Source organism: Ursus americanus, chromosome 6 (assembly GCF_024610735.1).
Source record: "Ursus americanus isolate L20-20 chromosome 6, mUrsAme1.1.p, whole genome shotgun sequence".
NCBI classification, from domain to species: domain Eukaryota; kingdom Metazoa; phylum Chordata; class Mammalia; order Carnivora; family Ursidae; genus Ursus; species Ursus americanus.
Genome location: NC_142132.1, coordinates 53,258,487 through 53,272,241, shown reverse-complemented (window position 1 = coordinate 53,272,241; position 13,755 = coordinate 53,258,487). Strand labels below are relative to the sequence as shown.

The following is a 13,755-nucleotide window of genomic DNA, read 5'->3' as shown; positions in this document are numbered from 1 at the left end:
TGGCTGGTGACCTCCGTACCTGCTTCCTTCTCCTCGGGCAGCTACAACAAGTTACCACAAACTAGGTAGCTTAAAAGAGTAGGAATTTATTTCCTCATGGCTCTGGAGGCCACAAGTTCAAATTTTAAGGTGTCAGCAGGGCTGCATTCTGCTGTTGAGGGGCTCTAGAGGGGATCCCCTCCTTGACCCCTCCAGTTTCTGGTGGCTCTAAGTATTCCTTGGCTCGTGCCTGCAAAATCCAGTCCGTGCCTCTGACTTAACATGACCTTCTCTCTGAATCGAATCTCCTTCTGCCCTTTCCTCTTACGGACCCTTGTCATTGGGTCTGTGGCCCACGCAGACAGTCCGGGATACCCCAGGTCCAGGTTCTTAACTTCGTTACATCTTCAAAGACACTTTTTCCTAATGAGTTTGCACTCCGACGATGCCAGGGACCTGACATGGGTCTATGTTCTGGGGGCCACCAAGGAACCGCTTTGTGCCTCAGTGACCTTCTCTGTAAAGTGGGGCTGATAATAACAGCACCTACTGCACATGCTTCCTGTGAGGACTGAACGAGTTAGAAGAGCGCCTGGGACATGGTAGGCCTTGTTAGTGCTGTTCTCGATCTAAAAAGGGAAAGAGCCACCCCTCACAAAGGCCAGAGTAGGTGGCATGAACAGGATACACGCCCAGGGAATTTGCCCGTCAGGCAGCTGCTAACGACCCGTCCGCCTTCGACTCCCACAGACAACGGCCCCGTAGGTAAGCGGCGCACGGGGACGGCCACCGTGTTTGTCACCGTCCTGGACGTGAACGACAACCGGCCCATCTTTCTGCAGAGCAGCTATGAGGCCAGCGTCCCCGAGGACATCCCTGAGGGACACAGCATCGTGCAGGCAGGTGGCCGTAGCCCCCTGGGGCAGCTGGTGGGCTGGGGGCAGGCAGGGCTGCATACAGGCTCGGTGTCATCGTGGCCCGGATGCCACGTGGAGGGATGGAAACAGGAGAGGGTCCAGCGGCTGCCCCGGAAGTAGCCAGGCGCCGTCCTCCCTCCTGGGGAGAGCAGGCCTTTAGTTTCTGTTGCCTACGACAGCACCCCGGCTCCCCCCAAAAACAGAAGGAAGCCCTCTCCTCTTCCCCTACACCACCCAGAGGGCCTTTCAAAGCAGCAAGGGGATGGAGCTGTCACATTTTCCCGAAAGGAGGTGAGGGGAGATGGCCAGGGCCCAGCGAGGCCCGGAACAGAGAGGCTTTCATGGGGCCCTTGGCCAAAGCTCCCCTCTTGGGAAGTAAACAGGCACGAGAAGAAAGAGCTCCTTTGCCCAGGGAGCAGGAGCGAGGGCTATGAGTCTCCAAGGGAGAAAGGGGAGGACCTGAAAAGGAGGTTCGGGTGCCCTCCCCCAGCTGGCCCTGGATGCCTCCGTTTCTGGGTGGGCAGGGAGGCCGGGATTACCCTCTTCGCCAGCTGTGGAGGCGGATGCTGAGCCAAACGCAGCAAATCTGGGCCTGTCCACTGGGGCAGGCTCCCAGGATCGGGAGGGGCTGGAAGCATGTCCAGCTCCCTGCGTCGGAGCCGGGGGCCTGGCAGGGAATGGGCTGGGAGCAGGGTTCTGACTCCCAGAGGCCCGGAGAGTCCAGGAAACTGCAGGGATGTACCAGAGGCCGGGGCCGGTTCCAGAAGGAGTAAGCCCTGAGCTTCCTCTGGGGCTCAGCTTCTCCTCTAGCCTCACACCGGCCACCCCACTAACCAACTGTCTCCCAGGACCAAAGTGGAGACATGCCTGGGAGTATGGCCAGTACTGTGAGGGTCCCCCTGTCCATCCCCAGCTTTCGCATCTCCTTCAGTCCCGCCGGGAAGCCTTGCCCCCAACCCTGGTCTCCAGGAAGAGAGCACCTAGTCCTGGGCCAGTGACTGTAGGCCAGATTCATCCTGGGGTGTGTCAGGAGGCCCTGGGAGGGGAACCAGGACAAAGTTAACAAGCCGGAAGGGGAGAGGGTAACAAATGTCTGTGGAATGAGGCCTGCCCCTCTTTCTAAACCTGAAGAATTGGTTTCTCTTTACCTGACATGACACAGCCTGAAATCCTAGAGCCCAGGAGTGAGACAGGGCAGCCCAGATTCTCCCCATTTCTAAGGGAGAAGTTCAGACATTAGTGACTTCTCCAAGGCCCTGGAAGTTTCTGGCCAAGGTGACCTCACTCTTTGAAGGTACAGTGAGCCTCACCTCACCACCATGTCCGGAGACAAAGATTCTGTCTAGGGGCACGTGAGGGAAGAAGATGCCCCCCGCCCCAGGACTCCTTAAGCTTTGGGAGTGGGGACACACTGAGGTGGGGCCACCCTTCACTCTGGAGATGGAGATGACGTTCATACTTCTGTGCCTGGAGCTGGTCCCGTGAGAGGTTGGACGTAGTCTCACTCCGTGCAAGCTTCCAGGCCCGTAGGAAGGAGGGGACATAGATGTGGGTCGCCCACACCGCTGAGAGGAAGTGATCCCTGCCCTCCCTCTGAGAGATGGAAAGAGTAGGGCTGGTTCCAGGTGGGAGGTGGCTTTCAGCCGGGGAGCAAAGGTGGCCTCACGGAGGGGGTGCCTTGCGCAGCATAAGCCACAGCCTGGGGAGGGCAGGAAGTTCAGTTTGTCTGGAGGCTTGGATCAAGGTGAGGCTGGAAAGATAGTTTGGAGCCAGCTCCCAGGGCACTGAACGTCAGACTAGAGAGCTCTGGCTTTCTCTAGCCAGCAGTTGGGAACCAGGGATGGTTCTGGAGCTGGAACGGTTGGGAAGAAGTGGCAAAGCTGGAGCTCCCTCTTTGAGAAGACCTGGCTGGCTGGCCGCACCATGAGTCACAGCAGGGGGGCTGGGGCAGCCCTGTGGCAGGGCACCAGGCGGCCCTGGCAAGCTGACTCTCTGGGAGCAGGAGGTAGACAGCTCAGAACCACTCTGTCCGTTCTCCAAATCTGGGACCCAGAATGTACAGCCACGGCCCTGGGTAGAGTTTGGGGGTTTGGAATGCTGAGAAGTCCGCTCTAGGGTGGGATTGCTTTGACAGGTAGCCAGTCAATGATGTAATTGCCAAAAACTCAGCAGACCTCGTGTGCTTCAAACCTGGGGTGCTGTCCTGGAGAGGTCTGGACCCTCCTACCCCAAAGGGAGGATGCCTCCTGCCCTGGGTGGGGCAGGAGCACTATGGCGTGTCCTCAGAGCCCAGGCGGCATCACCTCTAGCTTCTGGCAATGCCTCCCTCCACTCTGACACAGCACGGGTCCTGACATCTCAAGGAGCTCCTTAACCCATTCTCAGCCCCTTCCTGGTCCATTGTAACGTCAGCACCTCCAAGGGGGGCCACCAAGATGGCTGTCAAGATGGCGATTGGCTGGGCAGCGTTGGAAGCCTCCTGCTTGCCCTCCTCCCAGGAGGCACCCAGGCATCTCACCCACCACGAAGGTGCTGACTGCTCCCAGGGATTATTAGGCGAATGCTGGTGGGGCCCAGGAATTCCAAGGAGAGGAGTCCCTGGCTTTCCTCTTGCCTTGGGCACTGAGTTGGCACAGAGGGCAAGACAGTACCTTGCCCCCCATGTGGGCACAGTATTTCATTTGACTGGAGGGAACCTTTGGCCATTTGGCAGCTCAAACTGGAATCCAGGCTGGGCTTTGGCACCTGGGAGGGTGAGCGGGACTTCTGTTGAGAAGCAGGGGCATTGTTTCCCGGGGGTGGTTGGTGCCTGGTTGCCAGAGGGCGGTACTGGGGGCCCCACGTTGTCCCCTCTGGCCCCGCAGTCGGCCCGGCAGTCTTTCAGCCGGCAGCCACTAGAGGGTCCGCAGAGAGCCAGGTTCTCCTCCCAGGGCTGTCTCTGGGAAAGGCCACGGGCCCAGGGACACGGGACCACTGGGGCTGAACGTGTGGCCCACGTCCTTCGGCAGCCCCAGGTTCCAGGCTCTGTCCGAGGCAGGCAGGGCCACCCGGTCACATCTTGGTAGATTCTGTGCAGTCACAGTCGCGGCCGTCATCACAGCCCGGCAGGGGGCGTCGCGGAGCAGGCCTGCCTCGGCGGAAGCTATGAAGGGAGCGGCGCAGAGAGCCCAGGCGCTTCCAGAGCCTGAGCTGCGGCTCGCTGGAGCTCCCGGGGTGGTGGGGCATGCACTCCCTAGCCCGGCGCTGGGTCGGGTCCAGCGCGGCCGGTTTGCAGAGGGTCATGAACAGCAGACAGCTGGCCAGCAGGAGGAAGATGCAGGCGAGGGCGATGAGCATGGGGAGGGGGTCAGCTGCCTCTGTGGGGCTGCCGGGCGTGACAGGAGCCGTGAGGAAGGCGAGGGGGCTGGGACGCTGTGTGCTCATGGCTTCTGCAACAGGAAGGGGACGGGAGCTCAGAGGCAATGCAGCTGGACCCAGGGCGGGCAAGGGAAGGGCACGTTGATGGGAGCCGCATGCTGCTCAATGAGCTGCGGACAGCATCATGGCCATTTTACAGGGTGGAACAGTGAGGACCAGAGAGGTTGACACGTCTCAGGTCACACAGCAGAAAGGGATGGAGCTGGGCCTGAACCCAGCTCCTTTTTCTTCTATATCCCCTGCCCACCTGCCACAGAGGAGATGGGAGGGTAATGCCTCTTGGCCTGGAAAATCAGTTCTCATGAATTACAACAGTCTTACACCTGAAAACCTGGGAACATACAACCAACTCCATCAATTGGTTGCTCTCTGACCTGGAACAAGTCATCAGTTACAGGATGCTGCAGCTGGCAAGGACCCTGACAATTATCTAACGTCGGGGCTGCAAACTGGTGGCCTACAGGTGTGTTTCTTCGGTCGTTCTAGTGTTTTTATGAATTTCAATTAATTGTGAATATTTTAAGTCACAGACTTTTAAAACCAAGCTATTTCACATAAATATCTAGATATCTGGCTTCTCTTGAAATTCCAGAATTTCGACAATGGCAACACAGGGCCAGTTGCCGCCTGGCACCCAGTAGCTGAGGCCGAGCAGCAGTTGCCCCCTTCAGACAGATCTGGCCCCCAGATCACCATACTCCCCCACAGGTCCACTACACACCTTATTTCACCTGCCTGGTCCCCTGGGCATTCCTGTTAGTGCTTCCCACTGCAGCCCAGCCTGCTCCCATGACAAGTAAGGAAACCGAGACCCAAATAAGGGAAGGCCAAGCCCAAACCCACACTGTGAGCCATGGCCAAGCAAAGGCCGGAACCAGGTTTCCAGACTCCTGGCCCTATGGCACCCAGTCCTCTGGGATCACTGAGCCGCTCCTAGAACAGGTGAGAAATAATCCACCAAGAGAGCTCCAGAGTTGACAAGGTGGGGCTCAAAACGCCCCCCAGACACCAGTCACCTGTTATCACTCATGACTATTCCACTAAAGGGACCTCAGCAGAGCATCTCTGGAGATGGAAAATCCGACTGAGCTTCCGGTTCAATATGTCTGGGGTTGCAGATGAAAATACCCATGGAGCCTGACCACTAGGTAACGTGTGACCACAGAGGGCTGGTGGCAGGTCTACGCAGAGAGCCCCCTCGCAGAGGTGGGGGTGCCTCGGCCAGGCTGATGAAACGCTGGCCTGGTGTGGTCAGCCCTTCCAGTTTCCCAAGAGAAGCCAGAAATCTGGATTTTTCAGGCAAATGTCCCTGATGTTTAAATATTGACAACTGATTCAAATTTGGTTAAAGCAAGAGAGGGGCGGGGGAGGGAGGATATACTGCAAAGTAAACAAACTTGACCCCCCAAAAATTTGAAATGAATTTTCAAATATTTAAAATGCTAGAACAAGCCACACAAAACAGACAGGCATACCTCCAGTCGCAGGCCAGCGTGGATGACCTTTGATTTCTACAGACACAGGACAGGAAGTCCCAAAGAGGGTCTTAGTAAAAAACCATCATTTCTTTCTCTTTGACCTTGGAGACTTTCCTGTGATGAGGGACGGCAAGTTGCCCTCCTTCTCCCCCAGCTCGCAGCTTAGAATAAGCTTTCAGTTGAGTTTCTAGCATGGCGCTCAGCGGAGTCATGCCAAGCCTCTGAACGTGGGCTGCAGAGTCTGTGTCAGCAGGCAGTGGGGACCAGCGAGGGGCCACCCTGCCCCCGCCCCCTGGAGCCCCCCGTCCCCACCCCAGGCACTCACCAGCAGCGGCAGGACCTCACTCCCGGCTCCCTGTGCTCAGCCTCCTTCCTGCCTGCAGCCTCGCCCTCTGCCCAGCCAACTAGGGCATCCAGGGCACTCCCCCCCACCTCCCACCCATTCCCTGCCACCACTCCTTCCAGCGTTTCCAGACAGAACACGACCCCTCCCAGCTCCCAGCTGGAAATTTTGATGCCTGTCTAGCTGCCCACGGCCTCTGCCTTTCAGGCATTGGGCCTAGAAAGCGCTCTGGCTGGGCAGCCATACGTGGGTTGGCCCGCCCTTGAATATGAGCATGGAGAGGGATGGGGTGTGCCCACCACCATCTCCCACAGGGAGAAAACTGGCCCTCTATCATCCTCTGGACAGTATTTGGCAGGGAGTGAGAAAAGGACAATCAGAAGTGGGAGGCGTCTCAGTCCTGTTAGCCCTGATATTATCGCAAGGCCCTCACATGGATCTGGAGATCCGATCGGGCTAGCAAAGCTGGTCCAGTCTTCGGTCCCTGGGCAAGCACTTTAATAAAAAGATAAATGAGGTTATAATTAGCATTTTCATAGTTTTCTCGGAAGCAAGAGAGTCTAAAGCGCTTGAAAATATCAAGCCACCCGCCCTGGAACACACCGGTCCCTTTGCAGCCCCTCTGATCCTCCAAGGGCCAGCTGCTTGCAGGGAAAAGAGGCCTCCATCAGACCAGTGCTAGGATAGTCTTAAGGGCAGTTGAAGCTTCTCCCTGCCCACAAGCCCAGGGCACACTGGCAGGCCCTGCTCTAGACATAGCAAGTTCAGTCTAGAACCTTCTTTCTTTCCTTGGAACTCCATAGTGCAGTACCCGCTGGAGCAGAGGGACTAGCCTCAGAATACATCTTGCTGTGTGGCCTTGAGCTAGTCACTATCCTTCACTGGGCCGTTTCCACTCTCTACAAAAGCAGAGGGATTCCCCAGGTCTGAGCGCACACTCACATCCTCCCCAGAGTACCCCAGCAAGGGTCTGGCCCCACTTTCTTCACCAAGGCTTTTCCTGCAGTCCCCCGAGCACTGACCTCAGAGCCAGCGCTCAGCAGTCCCAAGCTGGGTAGAAAGGTCGTCTTAGCTGTCCACGGGAGGGCCAAGGAGCAGCAGGTGCCAACCGTGACCCCAGCCTGCCCTGGACTCTGCCGTGCCCTGTGCCCCTCAGTCAACCAGGCCGGGCAGAGCGGGCCGTCTTCACTCACTCTTCAGCTAGCCCTGGCTTTGTCTGGGAGAGTTTTGGCCCTGCCTTGGGGGAGGGGACAGCCAAGAGGGTAGGGATGGCAACTGGACCGGGCAGAGGGAGAGGGGAGCCATGCAGAGGAGCCTGGTCGCTCCCAAGCCCTCCCAGGGCCTCACTCCAGCCTGTCTCCTTGGAGCCCTCGAAGGGGCCAGGGTGGAGGCACTGGGGAGCCATGGGGAGGGTTTCCCAGTCTCTGCAGCAGCTCTCACCTTCCCCCATCGGGTGTCTGAATGGTATGGTCGGCAGCCAACGGCTTGCTATTCAGTGCCTGCCAGCCTCCGGGTTACCCGGGAGAGGGAAGAGGGGAGAGGGGCTGCAGCCCAGCAGCAGAGGGAGAAGCCCTGGCAACCCCCCGGGCCCCTCCTCCCCTCCTGCGTCTCTGGGCCCCTCACCTTCCAGGCTTGCCCTCAGCTTCCCAGGAAAGCACCTGCCCTTTGAAGGTGTCTGGCTGCAGAAGTGAGGGGTGAGAGACATTTTCAAAGGTCCGAGAGATCTTAGGGCAGAAAGCACAGGATTGAGGGACAGCCATGGCTTGCTCCTATAGTTTGGGTGGGCTCCTGGAGCCCCTCCAGGTGGTGGCTTTCCAGCCCTCCCCACACCACACACACACACACACACACGCACGCACACCCACGTACCCCCCCACACACACACACACGCACACCCACACACGCATGCCCTTCCCCCAGCCTTCTTTCTTCCCGGAAGCCAGCGTGTCCCCGCAGCCTCCCCAGCAGCCAGCTCCCTGCAGAGGAGCCTAAGTCTTGAGCAGCTTCCCCTTCAAGGAACTCCTCCAAGGCCCCAGAAATACAACACAGTGGGCACAGTGCCAGGGCCATTGTTCTGGAGACTGGGGAGATAGCAGTGGACAAAGGCCCGTCTTCTGTGGGAATATAGACACTAAGCAAGGATGCAGTATGTCAGCAGCTGGTGGGGGTGGGGACTGCCTAGGTGCTGGAGTGGGGAATGCAATTCCACAGAGAAGGCTCAGGGAAGGCCGGACGAGAAGCTGGCATTTGAGCAGAGATCTGGAGGACATGAGAGAGTGAGCATGCCGATACCTGGGGGAGAGCTGGCCAGTGGGGGAAACAGCATGCACTTAGCATTCAAGAAGTAGTCAGGAGATCCGTGCGGCTGGGGCAGAGCTGGCGAGGAGATGAGCTCACATAGTCTCAGTTCTCACCAGTAGGAAGATGGACTTGCTCTTTCTCTGGGCCCAAGGTCCAAAATTGCAGCGAAGGGTGAGATTGACCCAGTCTCGATCAGGTCCCTTCTCCCGGACCAGTCACTGCTGGCCATGGTCCGTAAGAACATGGCAGCCCCAGTGCGTACCACAGGGTCGCAGTGAGAGGTGGTGAGAGGAGGGCAGATCCAGAAGAAGTGTGGGGTCCAGGGCATCACAAAGCAATTCACCACCAATCGAGACAAGATCCCGAGGCCCTGGGACTTCCCAGCCACGCGGTGTCAAGACTTCCTGCATCACCTTCCAGGGGAGCAATCTCTCTACTCACTTCAGGTGTATAGCGGGGAGAGTAGGTGGTCGGTTCTTGATTTAAGAGGACTCGCCTTGGGGCCAACCTTGACTCTGCCAGCAGCCTCAAGGCTGGACTCCGTATGAAGAGGGATAAACACCGCGTAGTGTCTCTGAGTGAGAACAGCATGCCCCCAAGTTCCATCAGAGACCGTGCGTGAGCCTGAGGCACAACCAAGCAAGACGGGCGGTGGGGGGGCGGGGTGGAGAGTGGCCTGAAACCAGACCGGAGCGAATGTGTGGGTGATTGAAGATAGAGCGACCCGGTGGGAGGTGGGATTTCTGGGTTTCGGCGAAGTGGCTGTTATGGTACACAGTGCCCCCCTGGGACTCAGTGTGGCCAGAATGGCTTCAGACCAGGAAAGTGTGGGCAAGAAGCAGCCACCCAATCCAGCCCCCCAGATGAGGCTCCGGGGATCTCAAAAGGCTGAAGGAGGAAAGTGGGTTCCTATGGGCTGACCTCGTCGAGCCCAGATCCGGAGAGCTACCATGCCATCCTCCACCTGCTCCCCCATCCTCCCCAGGACCCTGGCGGAGGATCAAGGAGCAGAGATGGCAGGTCCCCTGCCATCAACGGGTGTCCTCGTGGGAGACGAGACAGACAGACGTGTCCTTCTCTCTCAGACCCCCAGCTTCTGTGGGAAACCCTGGGTTGTGCCGGGTGGGCTGGGGGTGGTGTGGCGGCAGGAAAGGGGCTTCACACACGGTCTTCTCTCCCTGTGGGGTGGAATGCTAGGAGTGACCGCGTGTCTCGTTCTCCCTCAGTTGAAAGCCACAGATGCAGACGAGGGCGAGTTTGGGCGTGTGTGGTACCGCATCCTTCACGGTGAGTGGGCTGCCCTAGGACAGAGAGGGCCGGCGCTCCTGCCCTCAGGGTGGCGGGGCTTCTCCAGGCTGCCAGGAGTCTGGGCAGTGAGGCCAAGGGAGCCCGAAGCGCCATACGCACGGGTGGGCAAGGGGAGGAAACGGACGTTCTCCGATCACTCGCACCAAGTTGGGTGTTTAAGTGAACGTGCTGCATTTGATTGCTATGCTCTTAATGTTCTTCATATGGAATACCACCCTGACCGAGGGGCCTTGGGGTAGGGCCGCTCCCCGAAGCGAGCCCCCCGGAGATGGTCATTGGCCCATCATATCGCGTGGGACCATCCCTGAACCAATGACTGTTGGCCAGAGACTAGAATCTGCTGAACTGCCCCCCTGGGAATCAGGGTCAGATCACCCTGACACAAAGCCCCTGGACTGAGAGTGGAGCAGGCTGGATCCCCAAAGGAAAATCAGAGTGCTCTTACCCCAAGATGACAGAATGGGTACTGGACTAGCCCAAAGACATACCCCAAACCCTCAATTCAACCCCCCCCCCAAAGAATTGGGTTTTGGCTCCTCTTTTTGTGGTGCCCCAGATCTTTCTGAAATATTGAATCCCCTGACACGTGTGGGTATGGGGCTGTCAGGGGACCCCCAGCCTTCCCATAAGGAGGCTACAAGGTGGGCTCCTGCCCTCTCCCTCAAATCCCGCAGGCCAGGGCAACACGAGACAGATGACTTCTTGCCATCGTGGGCTTCGGTCAGGCTCCCAAGACCTCTGGGCAGGGTCAGAATTCTGGGGGTCTGGGCACCCCCACTTCTCCCCCCCCACTATGCCATGAGCCCCCTATGTCTTCCTCCAGGCCGGAGCCCATGCATCTCCTCTGTCCCTCCACGCAGGTAACCATGGCAACAACTTCCGGATCCACGTCAGCAACGGGCTCCTTATGCGAGGGCCCCGGCCCCTGGACCGAGAGCGGAACTCTTCCCATGTGCTCACAGTGGAGGCTTACAACCATGACCTGGGCCCCATGCGGAGCTCTGTCAGGGTAAGAGGCTGGGCGATGGGGTGGGGCTTGCGTCTAGCGGTCAGCAGCATGAGAAGCCCTGCAGACGCTTCAGCGGCGGCCTCGGAGGTGGGCCGAGACCACCGCTGGCACAGAGCCGGCCACCAGCAGGGGCCCGAAGGGGGCAGGCCACCACTGGTTTAGGTGCTGACTGACCTGGGGCTACGGTTGCGGGAGGGGATGCCAAAGCCCAGCCTGGGATCTTGGCCGTGTCATTTTGCTCTGAGCCTCAGTTTCTCCAGATGTGGAAGGGGGTCAGTGATACCGATGTCTGTCCTAAGGGAGGTGTCCTTACAGAATGAACCCCCCTACCCACGCCATTCACAAGGAAATCTCACCAGTATGACCTTGGAGACAGAGATGGTGCCAACTGGGTTTTACACATGAGGGAACTGAAGTACGGAGGGGTCGCTGGGGATCGAACCGGGACTTGAGCCCGGTCTCCCAAGTCTCGCTTCAGTGCACTTTCCATTGAAAGTGCCCCCAGAATATTCCAGTTACCACTCCCAGCTGTCCCTCAAATGTATTCTTCTCTGCCCACCAAGACTTACCTCGCGCCTCTGCCCCATGTGGCTGAAATCAAATTAACCCTTCATCTTCCTGATGGGTCAACAGTAGACACACAGATCCGCTTACTGGCTGGGCTGGTTTAGGCACTCTTCTGCCCAGCGGCAGGGGCTGGCTGAGGTAACCTCTCAAGGTCACCCCACCCTCCCCCCACTGCACACTCAGCAGCTCACAGCCCCCTCCCCGGAACCAGGTGGAAAGTGAGTCAGGCCCCAGAGGTGAAGAGTAGGAGGAAGATAGGAAAAGCCGGGGTGGGGAGCAAGCAGGGACTTTTACCCAGGACTGAGTGGAGCAAAGCGAGCTGCTTATCAGCCCCATCTCTACCCCACTCTTTCCCCAGGCTGGAAACAATGAACAGAAGCCCGCCCGGTCATCATCACACAGGAGGTGCTGGAGAGTAGGTGACTCAGCCTTGGCCCATCTCCTGCTGGCACCCCCTCAGCTTTGCCCCAGAAGGAGATGGAAAGAGCAGGCTGGGTCCTTACAGCTGCCCCTTGGAGTGAGATGTGCCGGGGCGGGATGGCTGAGGGGGGTCAGATCCCTGGGGCGTTGACACCTTGGGGCTGCTTGGGATGACTCGGGGGCACCCGGGGACGGCAGGTCATGCTCAGTTACCTGAATGTGCGCCGGGACATCCCCACACCGCCCCGCTCCCCCGCACGACCATGAATTTTGCTTACCTGCTGATGAGTGTGCCCACGTCAGAGCACGCTCTTTGTGGGGCCCACGTCAGGTCACGGAGGGACGGACGTCAGTGTAGCTTGGGTTGGCTACCTAGACTTTAAGCTTCCTAATTATAGCCCTCCCTGGGGCCCCTGTGCTCCCCATCCTCCCAGGAGCAGGTGGGCACCTCTCTCCAGGGCCTGCTCCTATCAGCCTTGACTTTGTGACTGCAAACGTTTTTTAGCCACAGACTTTTATTTTCCCTCAAGATTTTATTTTTAAGTAATCTCTCCACCCACCCAGCGTGGGGCTCGAACTCACAACCCCAAGATCAAGAGCAGCATGCCCCACCCGCTGAGCCGGCCAGGCGCCCCTAACCACAGACCTTTTGAAACAAAATGGTATGCAGTGGGCCAGGATACAGCATAAAACAGATGGAAGCCGGGCTGGGCGGGTCGGTGGGGGTAGGGGGCTGGAAGCATACCTGCTTGCCCACCCTCCTTTGCTCCTCTCCCCATGAACCCTGAAGGATAGTAAATCCTCACATGGTAATTACTCTCTGCCAGGCATTTTCTAAGTGTTTTATGCCCTTGAACTCACTTAACCCTCATAACAGCCCTACGAGGTAGGCACTGTTTTCATACCCATTGTATAGAGGAGGAGACTGAAGCAGAGAGGCATTGGCCACCGTGTGTAGGGTCACATAGCAGTAAGGGTAGAGCTGGACTTCACACCCAAGCCGTCCACGCAGGTCTGCCCTCTCAATCCCTACACTCCGCTGCCCCACATACAGGCCCTTCAGAGCCCAGAGTCCACTGTCTACCACCCCGAGTCATTTTAAGATGGGAAATTAGGAGCTGGCACCCAGGGCAGAGGCTTCATAGCCTTTGTAGGACACAGTTCACACATCTCTGAACCCCAAGAAACTTGGGGACTTCCCCGAAGACAGTGTGGGGACTCCAGCGTTGCCCCAGCATCACTTGCCAATGGCTTCTGGGGACCATCCACGTCCTCCAGTTCCTGCTTTAGAGACCAGGGACAGCACAGATGAGGGCCCAGGAGCATGGCGTGAAAGGCCCTCCTAGAAACTGGGGGCCTCACGTGCACCCTGCAAGCATGCATGTGCATGCACACGCGTCTCCTGCCCTGTCCCCACTGGAGGGCATGGCACGACACAGGCAGTGGGGCTGCTTCTCCAGGGGGCCCAGGAGCTCAGTAGCTGAGCCCTCCCGCTTATAAGAACTTGGCAGACCTGTGCGTTTCCTGTACATCTGTGTCTCTCAGGTTTGCAAACCACACACCATTATGCCTCCTGTGTCTCTGCTGCTAAAAACAAGGCTGAAACTGACAAGAGGATAGTGGCGTGGAGCCGGCCCGCGGAGCACGGGCCACGGCCAGGCCCCATGCCACCCCCCTCCTCCTTCTCATCCTGACAGACTGGCCCTGTTTGTGCCCCCTCAACCCTTGGAGTAGAGGCCAGTTGGACAAGCAGACTCAGGAAGGGGAAGGCTCACAGTTTTGAAAGATGGATGGTTAGTTTCTGTTTACAGCAAGAGAGTTCCCGAAATTCATCCATGCAAATTCCCCCACACCCACCCCACCCAGGATCTTCCCAGCCAAGTTCTTGGTGAAGCCAAACTTAGAAGGTTCCGGCTTGTAGAACAGCTGTGCTCTGGGGTGGGCACTTTAGTTTGCATAGTGGGTTCTGGGTGTCTGGACATGAAAATGTGATGACGCAACAGGGCTGCAAGGAAC

At 58.1% G+C, this 13,755-nt stretch overlaps 2 protein-coding genes across 9 annotated transcripts in view; one reads left to right on the top strand and one right to left on the bottom strand.

Annotated features, from left to right (window-relative positions):
* The window catches only part of CDH23 (cadherin related 23), a 404,613-nt gene that overhangs the window by 305,955 nt on the left and 84,903 nt on the right, over positions 1 to 13,755 (top strand). For 4 of the 8 annotated variants that reach the window (XM_087863049.1, XM_087863046.1, XM_087863045.1 and 1 more), the window contains 4 exons: positions 730 to 878; positions 9,662 to 9,722; positions 10,604 to 10,752; positions 11,678 to 11,734. In XM_087863049.1, the coding sequence (XP_087719175.1) occupies positions 730 to 878; positions 9,662 to 9,722; positions 10,604 to 10,752; positions 11,678 to 11,734 (416 nt within the window). The remainder of the gene's footprint in view (positions 1 to 729; positions 879 to 9,661; positions 9,723 to 10,603; positions 10,753 to 11,677; positions 11,735 to 13,755) is intronic. The other 4 variants (XM_087863048.1, XM_087863050.1, XM_087863051.1 and 1 more) reach the window with 1 other exon arrangement.
* On the bottom strand, positions 2,224 to 6,232 carry C6H10orf105 (chromosome 6 C10orf105 homolog). Its single transcript, XM_045783608.2, has 2 exons — positions 6,117 to 6,232; positions 2,224 to 4,324 (listed from the first exon to the last, which is right to left on the bottom strand). The coding sequence occupies exon 2, from the start codon at positions 4,317 to 4,319 to the stop codon at positions 3,948 to 3,950; it is 372 nt and encodes a 123-aa protein (XP_045639564.1). The 5' UTR covers positions 4,320 to 4,324; positions 6,117 to 6,232; the 3' UTR covers positions 2,224 to 3,947.